Consider the following 20,016-nt stretch of genomic DNA (forward strand, 5'->3'; position numbering starts at 1 on the left):
TAAAAGTTTAATTAAAATAATTGGGATGTTTAAAAAATCACTTTGATGCTCACTATTTCATTATACATTTGAGGCTTTTCACATTTTATTTCAAGGTGTCTTCAATGAACAGAAATTATAGGCAAAAAATACTTTTTTTTTGTTAAATAATTTTGATTTCTGAAATATGACTCTGTACAACAAAAAACTTAATGGTTTGAAATTGAGATTTACGTCATCTGAACACTGAATAAATAATCTTTACCTTAATGCATGTTGATGTATTTGTTAGGATTATTTGGCCGAGATAAAAGTATTTAAAACTCTGTATTACTATTTTATTTTGTAGTACATGTTAACCAATATCATGTCAAATAAATTTTTCACAACATGACCAAAAGCATTACTATAACCCACTGTTTTTTATTATAAGTCATTACACCAGTACATGTTTTTTACATCTTGAACCAAAACATAAAATATATTAGAGGCATTTCAACAGACTGATTGTTTTGAGATCCCAATAAAGAAATACAGATCCTGAAGTTGAGGGAGTATCTCAAATGATCTGTTCTTAACCCAAGAGAAGATAAAAGATAGTGAAGAATTTCCCAAATCAAATGACAATATATTGTGATACTTTGAGCTTTATTATTCAAATTTCAATCTAAAAGCTTTATGTCGATAAAGAGAATTTATAATTTACATTCTAATTTATTTGGCAAATGCTTTTGTTCAAAACAACACATTGTTTAATTTTTATCAGAAAAATAGAAATTGGCTCCTAGTTTCACCTTTTAACCTTAAACTCCCTGCTGCAGTCCACATCTCCTCCCGTCATCTTCTCTGAGCGACGCCTGTTTGTTCCATCACAACAAGGCACCAAATCGCTTGCAAGAACCTTTACTCATTCAGTTCCTCTGTGGTGAAATTATCGCTTATTGCTCCATGAACTCTTTGTAAGTCACTTTGGATAAGTGTTTGCTAAATGACAATGTAAATGAAATTAACCTCCAGCCTCCACCTGAGCTGCAACATCCATCACAATCTTCAAAAATCACCTTGAAACATTTATCTGAGTAACCATCCTACTTATCCTACTAGTAACATGCTTTAAAAGCGTCTGCCAAATAAATGAATTAATGTGCATGTAAATCTTTTCAGAATAACAACAACTAAACACTCCTTTAAAAACATGGACAGAAGATGAGAGAGATGATGGTGAAAATGAGGTAAAAGGGAAACAAGTGAAGATCAGGTGAGCTTCCACTGAAGATGTCAGGAAAATCAGGAAAAGAGCCAGTAGGAGTGTTCTTAGGGAATGTAATAAATCCAGGTTGGTTGATGACTATCTGAGTGTTGATCCAGTCTTGATATTTAGACACTCTGGTGAACACACCTGACAAACCGTTGGAACATCCCAGAGATATAATTCCAGACTGAATCCACCTGGAGTTCTGTTTAGTGACCAGTGGCCCTCCAAAATCACCCTGCAATGACAAACAGATTCCACTTATAACAACTGTTCTATAGTAACATTGAATCTGTGTTTGTATTTAATCCTCATTTAGATCTGAGATTTTATATCTGAACTTGATCATTTTAACAGTAAAAGAGATTCTGGTTTAGAGCAACATGGTGAACTACAGGTTACTTCAGGGGACTGTGAGCTGAAGTGTGATTATAAAGATGAAGGATTGATAACTCACATAACAGTAGCCTTTACCTCCACCTGACAGTCCAGCACACATCATGTTGTCTGTGATATTGAAACCTTCATCGGTATAATCAAAATCGGGATTATTGTAGGCAATACTACAATTATAGTTGCTGACGATTGGAATCTCTGCTTCTTGTAATGTGTTTGGAAGATCTAGTGTAGAAACATGTATAGCATAACAAAGAGAGACAATATCATTCAGTACAAGCGTCATATAACACTGTTTGAAATATTGTAATTGTTGTAACAGCTGTACACTTCTGGATACGTGACATTTTGAGACAATGTTCACTTACTTGAACTAGTGTAACCCCATCCTGTGATCCAACTTAGAAGTCCTTCATTAAATTCACTACCAGCAGCAGCCAGACAGACTGGTTTAATATAAGCAGTGAAGTCCACAGAAGAAGAGAGCTGGACCAGTCCTATGTTATTCTCATAAGTAGAGCTGGTATAGTTAGGATGTGTGATGACACGACTCACTGTTCTATTCACCTCATGTGTGTTTGGGCCAAACTGCTTCAGACGTCCCAAATAGATTATAAGCTCTGAACTGTCGGAGCTATAAATACAGTCAGTTTTAATCCACGTGCTGTTTGATGATTTGACACTTAAATTAAATTTAGTTGTAATCACTTACTTAAAAGACCAGCAGTAAGCTGAAGTCAAAACCCAGTCTTTATTGATGAGACTCCCACCACAGACAGTGAAATTAGTCCTGATACTGTAAATGCCTACTTGCCAGGGCCAAGACCCTTCAGTCGCATCCACTCCACCAATAATCCTGGTGTTAAGTGAAGCTCGACCGCACACTGATGAGAGAAAAGAATATGAGAGAAGCTTTGAATAAAGTGAAGAAAACTGTGTAGAATATCTTGAGTGTTGACGGTCACATGGAGTTACGCACCATCTTGCTGACCAAAAGATCCTATAGTAGAAGAAAACAAATTCAAAATAAAGTTAATGTTGAGAGAGACAGAGAGAGAGACAGAGAGAGAGAGAGAGAGAGAGAGAGAGAGAGAGAGAGAGAAAGAGAGAGAGAGAGAGAGAGAGAGAGAGACAGAGAGAGAGGGACAGAGAGAGAGAGAGAGATCAGTTAGCGTTTGCCTACCTGTTAGATATAGAAGTACAGTCAGAGCAACACACAAGACTGTGTTAGACCTCATTCTGATGTTTTCACTGATGACTGATGACTTGATCTACAGCACCGCAGGCTTTTTAAAGAGGGATTCTGACTCCTCCTCCTTTCTGATTTCAACCTTTTCATTGGTTTTGAGACCAGAGATGATTGAAATATTTTGTGTCAAATCAAAAACTTCTGTCTTCAAACTTAGATCTGATGTTACTCACTTTATAATAAACAAGTTTCATTTGTAAAGCCCACATCATCTGGAGCAGTTTGCAAACATGGCTTTTCACACAGAGACAATAATCACACAGAGTCACATTTTAAAGTCGCCTGCAATGGATCAGCTGATTTTTATTTATTTTATTGTTCAATAGGGTGTCATTACTTTTCCACATGACGGTAACTATAGTTGTGTATTATTGCATTTACACAAGCATTACAAACATAAGATATGCAATATAATATCTTAGTTACAGAGTCTTAATAAATGAAGGCAAAACACATGAGGTTAAATTCATATTTTAATTCACTTGAAAAAACTATTTCTGTTCCTCAGTATAACTGTAGCACACGGCTGAAAAATCATCAGGTGTTTTTTAATAAGCTTTATAGATTGCAGTTTTATTTCAAATGTCTCACTTATATTATTAAAGAGACACGTCCCACTATAGATAATGTGTATTAAATGACTGTTTTTCAGTAATAACAGTGTTTTGTGATCAGTGACTTACAATCGTGTCCAAATGTGATGTCTGGGGGCGTTTCTTACTGTAGAGGCTTTTATTGGAAAATCCATCTTTGTACATGTGCAGTGACGGACTGGCCATCTGGAGAACTGTGAGTTAAGATATAAAGAAATTATAATATAATTTTCCTTTCCTACTTGTTATAGTTGTGATTTCTGTCCCTCAGCCTATAGCTGCAATAATAGCGATCATCAATGTCAAAAGGTTGATCAATCAAACAGAGTTTACAGAATTTTATAAAGGCAACACTTTATTCTTATCCCCAGATTCAGGTCTGCTGAGTAGAACCAGGGATTGAGAAATGCGAGTTGATTTAAACCACAGATTTACTTTCCCCTTGGAAATGGCAGCGTCCAACATGCGGCAGGACCTGGTTCTGTGGTCCAGCTTCAGTAGGAAAGTCCTCATAGTTGAGTTGACTGGACCTTGGGAAGAGGCCATTAATGAAGCATTTGAAAGAAAGAATCTCCGGTTTGCCAACAAGTCAGCGGAGGCTGAAGATCGGGGATGAACAGATAAAGTGTTCCCGGTGGAAGTGGGCTGCAGGGGCTTTGTTTCCAATTCCTCTACAAGTCTGTTTAGAAAGTGGGGATCAGATCAGGCCCAACGGACGCTAGTCAAAGAACTCGCCACTGTCGCTGAGGGAAGCACCGACTGGCTGTGGTTGAAACGGAAGGACACAATATGGGCTGCCAAATGACCACATAATAAAAAAGTGTTTTGTGTTGTAATGTTATGCCATATGGGACCAGGGGCACTGAGCTTGCATTAACAGGATGGTGTGTATGGTTGTGACGAGGTTATGGTGATGTGTTGTAATGTTATGCCGTAATGTAAAGAATTTGAGTTATTTCTGTATGAATTAACAAGCACAACTGATTATAGTTATGATTTTTAGCTATGAATGGAATGCTTGAGAACCTTTAAACATAATTGCTGCTTTCGTCCCAAGCGTTTTAACGATCCTGTGTGACAGGCATCTGAAGACATTGGGACCGATCTGACAAAATATGTTTTATATAACAATCCATGTAGCCTATTAAATGCTTTTCTACATAGTTTTACATACAGTATTGTCTTATACACTCTCTTTACTATAACATTATTAGAAATAATATCAACAATATTTAAAAGTAAACTACAAGTATGATAGGTTTACTTCTGACATCTGACCCATTAGTACAGTCTTCTTTTCTACTTTGATTATTGCATATCCTCTCCATATATATTTTTTGAGCCAAGTTACCCAATGACTGTTTAAATAGTATACATAAACTGATTACAGCCAGTGTAAGTAAACACCGATTACAATAATACCGATCACAATAGCACTGTTCACAATAACACAGATCACAATAACACCGATCACAATAACACCGATCACAATAACACCGATCACAATAACACCGATCACAATAACACCGATCACAATAACACCGATCACAATAACACCGATCACAATAACACCGATCACAATAACACCGATCACAATAACACCGATCACAATAACACTGATCACAATAGCACTGTTCACAATAACACAGATCACAATAGCACCGTTCACAAAAACACCGATCACAAAAACACAGATCACAATAACACCGATCACAAAACCACCGATCTCAATAACACCGATCACAATAACACTGATCACAATAGCACTGTTCACAATAACACCGATCACAAAAACACAGATCACAATAACACCGATCTCAATAACACCGATCACAATAACACCGATCACAATAACACCGATCACAATAACACCGATCACAACAACACCGATCACAAAAACACCGATCACAATAGCACCGATCACAATAACACCGATCACAATAACACCGATCACAATAACACCGATCACAATAACACTGTTCACAATAACACTGATCACAATAGCACTGTTCACAATAACACCGATCACAAAAACACAGATCACAATAACACCGATCTCAATAACACTGATCACAATAGCACTGTTCACAATAACACCGATCACAAAAACACAGATCACAATAACACCGATCTCAATAACACCGATCACAATAACACCGATCACAATAACACCGATCACAATAACACCGATCACAACAACACCGATCACAAAAACACCGATCACAATAGCACCGATCACAATAACACCGATCACAATAACACCGATCACAATAACACCGATCACAATAGCACTGTTCACAATAACACCGATCACAATAACACCGATCACAATAACACCGATCACAATAGCACTGTTCACAATAACACCGATCACAAAAACACAGATCACAATAACACAGATCACAATAACACCGATCACAATAACACCGATCACAATAGCACTGTTCACAATAACACCGATCACAAAAACACAGATCACAATAACACCGATCACAATAACACCGATCACAATAACACCGATCACAATAACACCGATCACAATAACACCGATCACAATAACACCGATCACAATAACACCGATCACAATAACACCGATCACAATAACACTGATCACAATAGCACTGTTCACAATAACACCGATCACAAAAACACAGATCACAATAACACAGATCACAATAACACTGATCACAATAACACCGATCACAATAACACCGATCACAATAACACCGATCTCAATAACACCGATCACAATAACACCGATCACAATAACACCGATCACAATAACACCGATCACAATAACACCGATCACAATAGCACTGTTCACAATAACACCGATCACAATAACACCGATCACAATAACACCGATCACAACAACACCGATCACAAAAACACCGATCACAAAAACACAGATCACAATAACACCGATCACAATAACACCGATCACAATAACACCGATCACAATAACACCGATCACAATAGCACCGTTCACAATAACACCGATCACAATAGCACCGATCACAATAGCACCGATCACAATAGCACGGATCACAATAGCACTGTTCACAATAACACCGATCACAAAAACACAGATCACAATAGCACCGATCACAATAGCACCGATCACAATAGCACCGTTCACAATAGCACCGATCACAATAGCACCGATCACAATAGCACCGATCACAATAGCACCGTTCACAATAACACCGATCACAAAAACACAGATCACAATAACACAGATCACAATAGCACCGATCACAATAGCACCGATCACAATAGCACCGATCACAATAACACCGATCTCAATAACACCGATCACAATAACACCGATCACAATTATGGTGGTTTGATGAAATTTCTTTCATTTTTTCAACATTAATTGTAGGTGTAAATGTCTGGGACATGACAGTATATTGCCAGATAGTAATTCATACAATTAGCAAAAAGACAAATAAATGACATAACTGGTTGTCATTGAAGGCAACCTACAAGCATAGGCGGAGTTTGACATTCGAGCCAGGGGGGGGCAAAAAAAAAGTCTGGAAATGGCGACAAGCAAAACAGTAGACTGAATCATTTAACGGAATACTCAAGCCAAGGGTAATTCTTGTAGAAGTAAGTGGAAAACGATCGTTTTGTACTTCCAAAACATTTTGAGGGGAATTGGGGCATAGCAGGTTGCTTGGGACAGCCGTGTTTTTCTCCAAGATCATCTGTGTTGGTGTTAGCTAGTGCATCTGTGGCCGTGGGGTGAACGTCAGGACTGCTAGCGGTTGCTGCTGATCCAGAGCTGCTCGGTGTATCCCAAAATAGAAATAACATCCTACAAAAATTTGATAAAGACTCAATCACTAAACTAAGAACAATGTATCTAACACTCCCCATACCTCCTAAAGTGAAAGAAACACACTTCAAAGTAATGAACAATATTTACCCCTCTAAAAATTTACTGAGTCTTCGCTTTGGTATAGATGATAATACATGTACATTCTGTGAAAATTATGTTGAAACTACGGACCATGTGTTTTTCTCATGTAATGTGATACAGACATTTTGGTGTGATGTGTATGAATGGGTCAAGCAACAGATGTCTTCATTCCCAACTTCTTTCTCTAGGGACGATATAACATTTGGATCGTTATTACAAAGCAAGGATGATGAGCTCTGTACCAATACAATTGTATGTCTAGCTAAATTCTTCATCCACAAATGTAGAATTGTGAAATCATCTCCCAAATTTGTTGTTTTTTTAAACGAATTTAAACTGTATATGAAGTCTTTAAAAATGTTGAAAGGTCCGATAGCACAAAAAATATATGATACCCTGAAATACTTCCCAACTTAGGTTGATAGCTGAACAATAACGGAATTCTCCCCTTATGTCATGTTGTAATTTTATTTTATTTTTATTTTATTTTTTTATTTTTTTATAAATCATCTTTTTGTTTGTTTTTCTTAGACTGCATATATAATTCCTGTTTGTATTAAGAGCTGCTCCCTCAGGCTATGTCTTTTCTGTATTATGAAGAAACGGATGTTATGCAACCATGTTTGTTTGTAAATCTTGATAATTTCAATAAAAAAAAAATAATAAAAAAAAAGGTGTATCCTCCAAGTTCACAGCGGTGTCTGTTTGCCTGTCGTCATCATCGGTTACTGTTGTTTGTGTTGTATCTTTGTTAGATCCAGAAGACTGAATATCTGTGTCATTTGGAGCTCGACGTTTTAAAAATCTCCTTGTGTCCATATTTTTGTGTAACTAGTCCGACCAGGTAACTACAACGGTATTACATGCTAGCTAGCTGAGAATCGCTGGACTTACGTTACTTGTCACATGACCCAGAGCCCTGAATTTTTTTTTTACTAAAGGAGTATATGAAATCAGATGTATTACCTACCACCATTTAGTTGTTTTATTTAAGATATTTATAATATACCATTTTTTTAAAGAATGCAATTATTTTTTTGTTCAAACAATGCAATTACCCGTTTCAGCCGCCAGGGGGGGCAATGCTCCCCCTGCCCCCGCAAACTCCGCGCATGCCTACAAGTTATGAGAATGTTCTATGAATAAAGGCCCCTGATAAGTTCAGAGAACGTCCTGAATGTCTGTCAAGGAGAATCACGCGGGGTCTGACACTCACAGACCTGCTTAACTGGCTTTAAGCTGATTCTTTCGTTCTGTTATTCATGTTTACAAAGATCATATCACAGACATTTGCTGAGCCAAAAAAGCAGTTGTAAATGACACAAGGATCAGAAATTCAAGAAAATATTTAGAAGAAATCCTTTTATTGTCCAAGAGTTTCTGTAACAAACAGAGCCGCATCACATCTTATTCTTATGTTCTGACAGTTTACAGTTGAACTATTCAGCACAAAATATTATGACAATTCCCTGTTTCTGGTCTGACTTTTATATATTTTTTGAGACCATTGATGATTGAAATATTTATCCAAAACACAGCGTTCCTTTAGAACTTTACATGACAGACATCATGAATTCAATTCAATTCAATTAAACTTTATTTATATAGCGCTTTTCACAATTTGCATTGTTCCAAAGCAGCTTTACATGGGAAAAATTTAAAATAAAACCCCCCAAAAAGGGTAAAACACGCTACATGGTGTTTTATATAGTAAATTAAATGAATTTGGTAAATAATATCTAATGTCAGCATCTCCTGGTGGTTTATTTAGCATATTTTGCATTAAGTGAATGCTTGGCTGAAAAGATGCATCTTTAATCTAGATTTAAATTGGGCGAGTGTGTCTGATCCTGGAATAATATCAGGAAGGTTATTCCAGAGTTTAGGTGCTACGTATGAGAAAGCTCGACCCCCTTTGGTGGATTTAGTTATTCTAGGTGTTATCAAAAGAGTTTTGAGATCTTAGAGAGCGTGATGGGTTGTAGTGTGATAGAAGCTCTGTTAGGTAGGTAGGGGCTAAACCCTTTAAGGCTTTATAAGTGATTAAAAGAACTTTAAAGTCAATACGAGACTTAATGTGTATGTCACGAAATGGTTTGGACAGAACCCAGATGCAGGCAGACGAGGGGTTAAGTATAAATGTTTATTACATAAAAGACCCACAACGGGGAAAAACAAGAACAAAAACACACTAGAAAACAAACACTAGAAACAAAATGTTCACAAAACTGAAACAGGGTAGTCCAACAAGACGAGAAACGGGGATACTACCGTGAGCGTTGATAGCAAACACTAACATCAGACAAAAGATAATGCACTAACACAGAACAGAGAGAAACAGAGACTATATAAAGGGAGACACTAACGAGGAGTGATTACATGGGGAGAGTGGTGACAGGTGATTGGAATAAAACCCTAACGAGTGAAACAACTACCAGGTGATGGGAATAAAATCCTAACGAAGGTGAAACACAAAACAGACGATGGGAATGAAACCCTAATGAAATTACAGGAGATAGGAGGGTGGGGCTGTGAGACATAACAGGAAGACACGTGGCATCAAGTAACAACATAGAGCCACGTGTCTCCACACATAACACAACAGAAACCCGAAAAACGTGGCAATGTCATGACTCTGCCCAGGGAGCTAGAAAGCTCGAGACAGGAAGGACAGAGTCCTAACAGTGTATCCAGTGAAGGGTTGATAACATTGGGGTTATGTGATCGTATGATTAATGCATTATAAATCAGGTTCCACCTGTAAAGCCCACATCGCCAAGATAGTTGTAAGAGTATGTGCAGCACATATTTATGTATTCAAATCAAATGTCCCTAACTGGATCAGTGCATGTAAGGTTAAGAAAACATTTACATTTACATTTAGTCATTTCGCAGACATACGTCCAGCTGGTAGATGAAAACATAAGTCCAGCTGGTTGCTGGATGGACATTATAGAACACAAAATATTGATTTGAAATTCTAAACCTTACGACAAATTAACACCACGATCAAGTTTTTGTGTCTTTGCAGTTTATCAGGCCACATGTCTGAAGTTTATTCCAACCAGATAAAAACAATGAAGAACTCTCTATACGGAGCCTCTTTTTATTACAGAAAAACCCTGTAAAAATTAACAGTAAAATTCTGTAGTTTTCACGAAGAAAACTGTTGTCAGAAAGCGTCTGTAAAAATACAGAAAGTACTGTAAAATTCTTTGTGAAATTCCGTAGTTTTTACAAGGAGTTTTTTCTGACTACAAACACTATCACCACCTTCACTTACAGTCACCACTGTCACTTTATTTCTCATTGAGAATTAACACAAGTTTACATGTTGATGACTTTTGTTGAGTTGCCATTACGGTGATGAGTGTTTGCTTTAGTTGGGATCTTGACACTTTGCATATTAAGTCAAGTCTTCTTTAGTGACTTTAACAATATATCTGATGATGAATCTTATCAGGTGTATAAAATAGAGTAAAGACCTGCGACTCAACCTGCGTGACTACACCGAGCAAAGATACGGGCAAGCCCAGCCCAGCCGTATATTTAACATACCTCTTGTTCCTATTTAATTGTATACTAAAATCATGTGTTTCCAGTTTATTCCTGTACTCCACCACAGACAGTGCTCTCGCCCAACCCGCCAGGACAGAATTTCTGCTTTTGGGTTCATCTCGCAACAACATCATTACAGCGGTCAGCCACAGGAGAGTGTTAAGACAAATCTGTTACTTAGAAATGTCCTGCTAAAGCGCTTCTTTATTTGTCTTATAATGTTTGTGCAGCCCAACCAGAAGAGGATGAAGTAAGAGGCGGAGCACAAAGAAACAAATCCTCTGATCTCTGATGATTGACAGCTGTCAATGAGTCAAAAGGGTTTATGTCTTTAATGTGTAAAAAACAGTGTGTCGAATGTGTAGAAAAAAAACACGATGTGATGTTTGAGAAATCCATTTCTTAATTAATCTGATATATTTCTGTGTGAATGAATTGATGTCAATGTGCATTCAAGAATAATTTTATTTTTAGATTGATTTTAGAAATATGAATCTGAAGAACATGAATCTCTAACAAAACAATTAGCTTGTCTGTCTGTTTGATTGTGTGTATGTCTGTCTATCTGTCTGTTTTCTTTCTGTCTGTCTGTGATTGTTTTCTGTCAGTTTGTCTGTGGAGTGCTTTATTTAAAGACTTAAACAAACATTTGCTGGGACGTGACAGGAAAGTAAAACTAATGTTGCTTAAAATTGAATCAAAGGTTATCTTACTTGAAATGGAGGAAACTATATTTCCTACAAAAGGGACAACAGAACAACATTCACTGTTCTAGAGGTCTATATGATATAAGAAGTCTCAGAGATGTCTTGCAGATGAGCAAACAACCGATGACAGACATTTAATAGACGTCTGCCAGATGTATCAGGGAGTGGTCGGATTAACACTAAATAAAATTAAAAGCACAGAAGCAGCACTAATAATTATTGTAATATATGTAATAATTTATACTGAATTTGAAAATAATATTTTAAAGTGACCCTTGTTTGGTGAACAGTTCTCGTGCTTTGTTCTCGTTGCGTTTTCTCCAGAAGATGTCGCCAGTAGGCTTCGTGTAAAGGGATACTCCACCCAAAAATGAATGAGTATCTAATGTTATGTTCAACAGAACAACTACTAAATGTCCTGTGGTATGGTGCCTTAGAAATGTCAGTTGCTAACCATAACTTCTAAATACCTTTCTCTGTGTTCATTAGAACAAATACATTTATACAGATTTGGATCAACTTGAAGGTGAGTAAATGATGACAGACTTTTAGAATTTTGTTCAAAGTTGCCCTTAAATTCACCCTCACAAAAATAACACTGACAGTGTTGATTCAAAGAAAAGGCGCAAGGATGAGATTCGATGATAAATGAAGGATAGATAAATAAAATAAAAAAAAATCTACTCACTCACACCTTGATTACTCAAGACGTAAAAACTTAAGCAATTGGCATTGTGTCAATGATATTACAAATGCTTTGTTTGTTATCAAATAACAAATGTTTACAAAAGAGTTGCCTGAAAACAGAAAAGCACATTAAAATAAAGAACACACGTCATAACAAACATTGGATACAAATTTATAATCAGTAACATTACACATGTTTAAATTGCTCTCGCTTCACACTATTAACAGAATTTAAATTGCTACAAAATAACAAACAAAAATCAAACTAACAGGTCGCTTCAGTCATGTGACCATACAGTATTTGTTCAGTCATGTGACCATACAGTATTTGTTCAGTCATGTGACCATACAGTATTTGTTTAAGTAGAAACGGGGAGTGTACTCTCAGTCAGTCTTTCTCTTTTATTTGTCATTCATCCAAAAAAGAAAAGATCGAGATCACTGCACACGAGAAGCAGAAACAACATTTGTACAGACATGGCAATTGCAGGTTAGTTAAAGTAAATGAATTTATTTCTGGACATTCTGACAAGGTGTGATCAACTAACAAGAAAGATAAAGATTTTAGCCAAACCTGGAAATATTATTTGCTAAAAAATACTTGAGTTAATATATTAAAGGAACAGTTCATAAATGTTGAGACTTTTTCAATCATATAGGGACAAATCTTGTACCTTCTTGGATAAAAATTGGGTCTAAGATTCTACCACTGACGTACCAGTGTATTTATATAGATTAGTGAATCATCTAGACGTTTAGCAACAGCTCTTGCTGCTTATAATTGACAGAAGTTGGCAACACACTTACATTTCTTCCTTTTGTTAACTTGTTTCAGGTTGAGACACAATTATTACCATTAGGGGAAATTTGTACAATAATTTTGCTGTAAATATATGAAGAGTTTATTTCCCAAAAGAGATTGAGAGATTGAGAGAGAGAGCTCAGTTTTAAATCTATTTAAAAAATCATATTGTGCATTACAATTAATATCAATCAAACTGCAGTTGGTTTGTTTGACAGTTAACTAACACAATATAAACAGGATATCAACATAATTGTTTATATTAATTTTATACTTATTAATTATACTTATGAATCTCTTTTTGGAAATAAACTCTCATATAATAAACTCTCATATAATAAACCTACAGACATTTTTTAGAAAAGAAAAGTGTATATCTATATATCATTATGTCAAAACATTTTGCTATTTTTATATTAGGAGATCTGAGGATTGTGTTGCTCGGGAAAACTGGACAAGGAAAGAGTGCAACAGGAAACACTATACTGGGTAAAGAAGTGTTTAAAGAGGATCTTTGTCCAGATTCAGTTACTCAACACTGTGAAAGAAAAGAAACACCACAAGGCAGAAGATGTATCTCAATAGTTGACACACCAGGACTCGAGGATACAGAGAAGGAAACAGACCTGAAGGGTGAAATTGAAAAGTGCATAAAGATGTCTGGTCCGGGTCCTCATGTGTTTCTGCTGGTTATCAGACTGGATGAGAAATTTACTGAAGAGAGCAAGAACACAGTAAAGTGGATTCAGCAGAACTTTGGAAAAGATGCTGTTAAATACACCTTCATTCTGTTCACTCATGTTGATTTACTGAATGGTGAACCACTTGAGAAAGTTATAGAAGACAGTCGAGATCTTCGTGATTTAGTTATCAGCTGTGGTAGTAAATATCATGCACTGAATAATGACAACAGATCGGATCAGGCTCAGGTGATCCAGTTGCTCAAGAAAATTGATAAAATGGTGAATAATAATGGAGGGAACTGCTACACCTATGATATGTATAAACAAGCTCAGGAAGGGTCTTTCAAACAACCCCAGGAAGGGTCTTGCAATAACCTGTCTACTGCTGGAGTAATTTATGGAATAGGAGTAATTTGTGGAATAGGAATAATAGTAGTACTGGCAGTGAAAAGATCTAAAACATCCCCAGAGTAATTATCCATGAAAGAAAACACAACACAGCAGGTTTATAAAATAAAAGTAAAAGGTTTAGAAGGTTTGAGTTTTGTTGTATTTATACATCCATTCTGGAACTTCTGGTTTTCTTTTAATAGACATGTTTTGAAACTTAACATTGGAGTCTTTATCAAATGCATGCTTAAATAAACGGTTTTAAACCACCATGTCTGTTCATATTTTGTCAGAGCATTAAAATATGACTCAATATTAGTGTCGATCGGGGTGGGCAATCCTGGTCCTGATAGAATGTTTAATACGTGTCTCTTTATAAAACACCTGATTCAGCTCATCGGTCTACTGACAGAATGTTTTTCATGTCTCTCTGATGAACACAAGCTGATGAGTTGAATGAGGTGTTTCACATACACTGAAAACAATGTACAGTAGGAGTTACTTTAGTAAGGATTTACTCAATTTTGAAGGAGCTGTCATGTAAAAGTTAAACACAACTATCTGGAGCTTTCTTTAGAGCTTCTCAGGTAAAGATTACTTTGATATTTGATTGTAGACATCCACCATCAAAACTCACCATTACTGTGATCAGTGTTTGATTTTTTGGGGTTCTTGAAACTAAGACAAATGTTCCTGATAAAAATTATGCCTGAACATTTCTATTCTTGTATAAAATCCCTTCATTTATTGTCTACCAAACATTTCTTTAACTATTGAAAATATTGAAAGCAAACAACTGGTCTGTGTGTTTACTATTCATTGGATGAGTTAAATGCAGAGATTAATGTATACATAACAAGACTTTCATATCACGAAATGCCACACATGTGGATAAAATGCCATACGATGTTTTTGTCTGTAGGTTCTGTGTTCCACATGGGTTAGCTCATTTGAGTTATACACTGATAGTGTGCATGTTACAGTCACACAGAATGTTGAAGTTAATGAGATTATGAAGTGATAACAAGAAATGAAATGAAATTCATGAACTTCATTAATAATCACTTGATTAATAATGCTTTCTGTTAATGTTTTATAGAAAATAATTGTTAGGTTTAATGTCTCTATTATGGTGATCAGTGTTTGTTTTAGTTGTGCAGTTTGACTCTTAATATTTTAACAAAATGTTTTCTTAAACTGCTCTAGCTGCGGTAATGGCAAAAAATCTGAAAAAAACATGATCAGACGCTGTTGACTGCCTGATGATAAGTATGTCATTTTCATGTAATGGATTAAATTGTGGACATCTTAAGTGTTTGTAAATTAATAATAAACCCTTAGAAAGCTTTGCGGCACAAAGCATGTTACCATTGTTGAGATTTCATTTGCTGGGTCTTGATGTTTGTGTGAAAATTCTTCAAAGTCAGGATTTTGATATTAAATGACACGTAAGATGTAATTTCATGCCACACTTCTCACATCAGTCATTTATGATGTAATTTTATCTCATTTAACTTCAACATGTTAATATGACTTTATTAATATTATAAAGCCGCCCATCACAAATTTCTCTTCATCATCTCCTTCTTTATTGATTAATATTGCTTTATTTCTGAAACCTCTATTGTTTATGCTGAAAGAGGATTCACGTAATGATTGTCATGTATTAAGAGCACAAGTGAAGCAAACACTGTTCTCAATAGTTGTGCTTAAATGAATCTTCAACATTAACTGAAGATGCAAATGAATAATTCAATGCAATAATAGAGGAGATTATAGAGATCACATGGACTTCAATAACAGACGTCCAGAAGACGTCATAATAACTTTCATTTCGGCTTCTCTGGGAAGTCTTTTAAACATAATCCACGATGTAGAAGAGACGTCTTTTGGACATCACTATGTTTGGACATCACTATGTTTGGACTTCACTATGTTTGGTGGGTAAAGATCATTTTCAAGTCAAATCTAAAGAATGAGAAAGACAATCAAAACTCGTTTAGTCTGCCGGTCCCATGCAAAAACGTTCGATTCCATTTTATCCACACATGTGGCATTGCATGATATGAAAGTCTTGTTATGTATACGTTAATCTCTGCATTTAACTCATCCAATGAATAGTAAACACACTGACCAGTTGTTTTCTTTCATTATTGTCAATAGTTAAAGAAATGTTTGGTAGACAATAAGTGAAAGGATTTTATACAAGAATAGAAATGTTCAGGCATCATTTTTTATTTGCAGGAATATTTGTGTAAGTTTCAGGGTGAGGTCAATGTTCCTTTAAGTTACAGTGTTGGCAAAAACAGTTTGTTCTTTTTAAAAGCTGTAAATATGAATATACGCATTTCCGACCTTTTAATTTTAATATTATGCATCTTCATTAAACAGTTTTTTTCTGTTTACACTAATAGTGATTTGAGATCATTACAGGGTTTTGACCAAAGACACAGATATGATAGAACAAAATAATATACTAAATCTATTTCATGTGTGCAGATGAAAACCTTTGGATCAATGTTAAGAAATAACAAATATTTGCAAATAAATGACTCAAAGTCAAGAACAACTATTTATAAAACTTTACAACAATTTCATCCCTATTCAGAAATCAGCAATATAACCTGCCACCACTGCACCTTTAGGAATAAGGTGTCAAACCCTAATACATATCACATATTGTCAAAATACTTTCTATTGGTGCAAATGACTGCCAAGCCTATGTCATTATATCATAGATGAAAGTGGAATTAGAGCTCAGAGCATTTCTTCCCAGCCCATTCAGGTGTTCTCTGACAGAGGAACAGCGAGAGAAGAGAGAGAGAAATGGCAGAACAACATCAAGGTGAGTTGCAAATGTCCTGTGTAACATATTTATTTATTTTTAATTTAACTGTCTACATATTTGCAGGTCATTAAATCTTTAATAGATGGAAAAAACAACAATTTATACAATTTATTTGAAGCTATAATGAGCAACACAATTTATCATAAAGCACAAATGTAGGTGACATTTATGTTAACATAGTATCACCAATTTATATAAAAGTGTATTATTCATAATATTTAAATATGAAATTTTTATGTAAATGTAATAGTGATTTTTTCCAAACTGAAACTATACTCAAGACTGTAAGCCCAATTGTTGTTTATACTTGAAAATAGCAAGTAATCATTATTACCTATAGCAACCATTGAATCAATCTCATTCATAACTCCCAGCATCGTCATTTTTATGTGATATTGAGTCAATCCAATTAACAATGACTAATAAAAAAAATTATTGTAACATCTTGTGTTTGTTATCAGGAATTTAATTCAGGACCGCTGTTCCCAGTCAACATGCGAGATCATTCTCATACTTTGAATATTTGAGCTCAATGTGAATTCATGTTATTTAGTCATCATTATGGTGAAGAGTGTTTGCTTTAGCTAGAATCTTCACCCTTAACTTTTAGATACTAGTTGTACTCTTACAGTCAATGTTGATTTATGAAGCACAATTGCTGTGGTAATGAAAAACTAAGAGTTCCTTAATACTGAAAAACTAGTGATTATGAACTGGTGATAATAATCAACTGATCGCATGTTAAAACTTGAGTCATTATTTTACAGCTCAAGGCTAAGCAGTGTGAGGCATATGAGATGTTTGAAACGATTTTTGTAACGAATACATGCTATAAAGTCTTAAGAAAGTGTTGAGAAACAAACAGACATATAAGCCAATGCCGGTGACAATTAGCAAAATAACATCTTCATGCTGCAATGCATGTTGGGTAACAATATAGTTCAAAACGCATTAATGACTCCCAGCATGCATTGCAGCATGAAGCTTCTCAATTGATTCTTTGCATAGTTGAGGTTCATACACTGAGTCTTATAAATTTTGACACAATTTAAAACTTAAGACACAAATACATTGTGCATAAATCAATTAATAGACCTTTTTATTGCTGCTTTTTTTACTGCAAATTATATGTTTTATTGCTTTTCTACCCTATCTGCAAAATTTTATTTCAGGTTTATATGACAATAAAGATCTTGAATCTGATAAGGGTGATGTATAAATTAGCAACCTAATAATCTAATTTAATTTTAGCAAGTTTGCTGCTGAAAACGAACAGTCATCCTGTCATTATGTTAGGCCCCTATATCAGAATAATCAGAATCAGTTCTTGTATCACACTAAAGGGGTTTATTCTGCAATAACAACCATCTGGATGCATTATGAGGGCTGTGAGTGTACATTTTAGTGCAAAATGCTTGATTTACAAGTTCCCAAATTTGCTCTCAAGTTTTGCTACTGATTTAATTTCATAGCTGATGGTGACATTACAGTGAAGGAAATCATGACATTAACATATGTATAATATCAGCATGGTGTGAATTCAGACAACAAATATATCTTCTTCTTTGACCAGATTTGAGAATTGTGCTGTTGGGTAAAACTGGATCAGGAAAGAGTGCAGCAGGAAACACCATCCTGGGAAGAACAGCGTTTACTGAGAAAAACCGTACAGATTCTGTTACAGCAGCCTGCAAGACAGAACAAGGAGATGTGAACGGACGAATCGTAACAGTCACTGACTGTCCTGGTCTGTTTGACACTTCAGTCAGCAATGAAACTTTGCAGATGTCAATACAGCAGTGTCTCAGCATGTCTGCTCCTGGTCCTCACGTGTTTCTGCTGGTCATCAGAGTGGGTGTGAAGTTCACGGAGGAGGAGAAGAACGTTGTGAAATGGATTCAAGAAAACTTTGGAGAAAAGGTTGAAAGATACATCATCATTCTGTTCACTCATGTTGATGCGCTGAAGGGAAAACCTGTGGAGACATATGTTGGAAAAAGTAAAGATCTAATGCAACTGCTAAAAACCTTTTATGGCAGATATCACACATTCAACAATAAAAACAGAAATGATCGAGCACAGGTTACAGAGTTGATTGGATTGATTGAAAAGCTGAACAATTTCAATGGAGGAGTGTCTTACAAAATTGACGTGTAGAAGCCCAGAAAAGCCTTAACGTGATATTAGTAATAGTCAAACTAAGTGATTAAGAGCAACAGATATGCATTAATATAGGTACAGAATACTATACTTTAGAGCTAGAATATTTTTTTATGGGATTGTGTCTGTGTTTTCTCTGCAGCTCTTATTTTACATAGATTTAGCAGGATTGTTTCTATTGTAAAATTAGCTCTAAATAATCCCACATAATAATGTTATTCTGTCTTGGTTTATAATCTGTGTCATTTTATTATTAGTAAAACAATACAAAATAAATCTTATTTCTCCTATCTTACGTACTGTAACACACTGATTTTTAAAGACGGGGCTTATTATACACTGACTGCCCAATAAATCAACATGTATATCTTTTATAAAATGTTGTGAAATGACATATGAATTGATCAATAAAAATAGAAAGCTGCAAACTGTACATATATTTTCACTCTTTCTCTATTAAATAAATCTTAAGTGATTATGATACTTTTAAATCACGTTTCATCATTTTTTCAATGAGCAGCATTGCCCAATAACCCTCCCATAAAAGTTTTTATATCTCTCACTCATTTTATCAGGCAATTCTCTGCATGGTGGTATTTTGTCAGTTAATATTTATAAGCACCCTTATAACCAGCTGTTGTTTTGCATCTGGTGTTCAATAAACACGAAATTCATCCTGGAAGAGGATGATGAGGAACAGAACTGGAAAATGCTTTCTGTTACACTTTGTCAAGCACAAGACTCAGTCTACCTTGACACCTGGATTTGGGTGATTTGGGGTTTC

At 35.5% G+C, this 20,016-nt stretch overlaps 2 protein-coding genes across 2 annotated transcripts; both read left to right on the plus strand.

Moving 5' to 3' along the window:
• Nucleotides 1–12,775: 12,775 nt before the first annotated feature.
• On the plus strand, nt 12,776–14,494 carry LOC306897237 (GTPase IMAP family member 9-like). Its single transcript, XM_079461813.1, has 2 exons — nt 12,776–12,839; nt 13,572–14,494. Exons 1-2 carry the CDS (start codon nt 12,827–12,829, stop codon nt 14,306–14,308), a joined length of 750 nt encoding a protein of 249 aa, XP_079317939.1. The 5' UTR covers nt 12,776–12,826; the 3' UTR covers nt 14,309–14,494.
• Nucleotides 14,495–18,444: 3,950 nt separating this feature from the next.
• On the plus strand, nt 18,445–19,229 carry LOC306897754 (GTPase IMAP family member 5-like; the record flags this gene model as incomplete). Its single annotated transcript, XM_079462745.1, has 2 exons — nt 18,445–18,460; nt 18,646–19,229. 2 exons carry the CDS (start codon nt 18,445–18,447, stop codon nt 19,227–19,229), a joined length of 600 nt encoding a protein of 199 aa, XP_079318871.1.
• Nucleotides 19,230–20,016: the final 787 nt, after the last annotated feature.

Source organism: Barbatula barbatula (assembly GCF_947034865.1).
Source record: "Barbatula barbatula genome assembly, chromosome: 8".
Taxonomy (NCBI): Eukaryota; Metazoa; Chordata; class Actinopteri; order Cypriniformes; family Nemacheilidae; genus Barbatula; species Barbatula barbatula.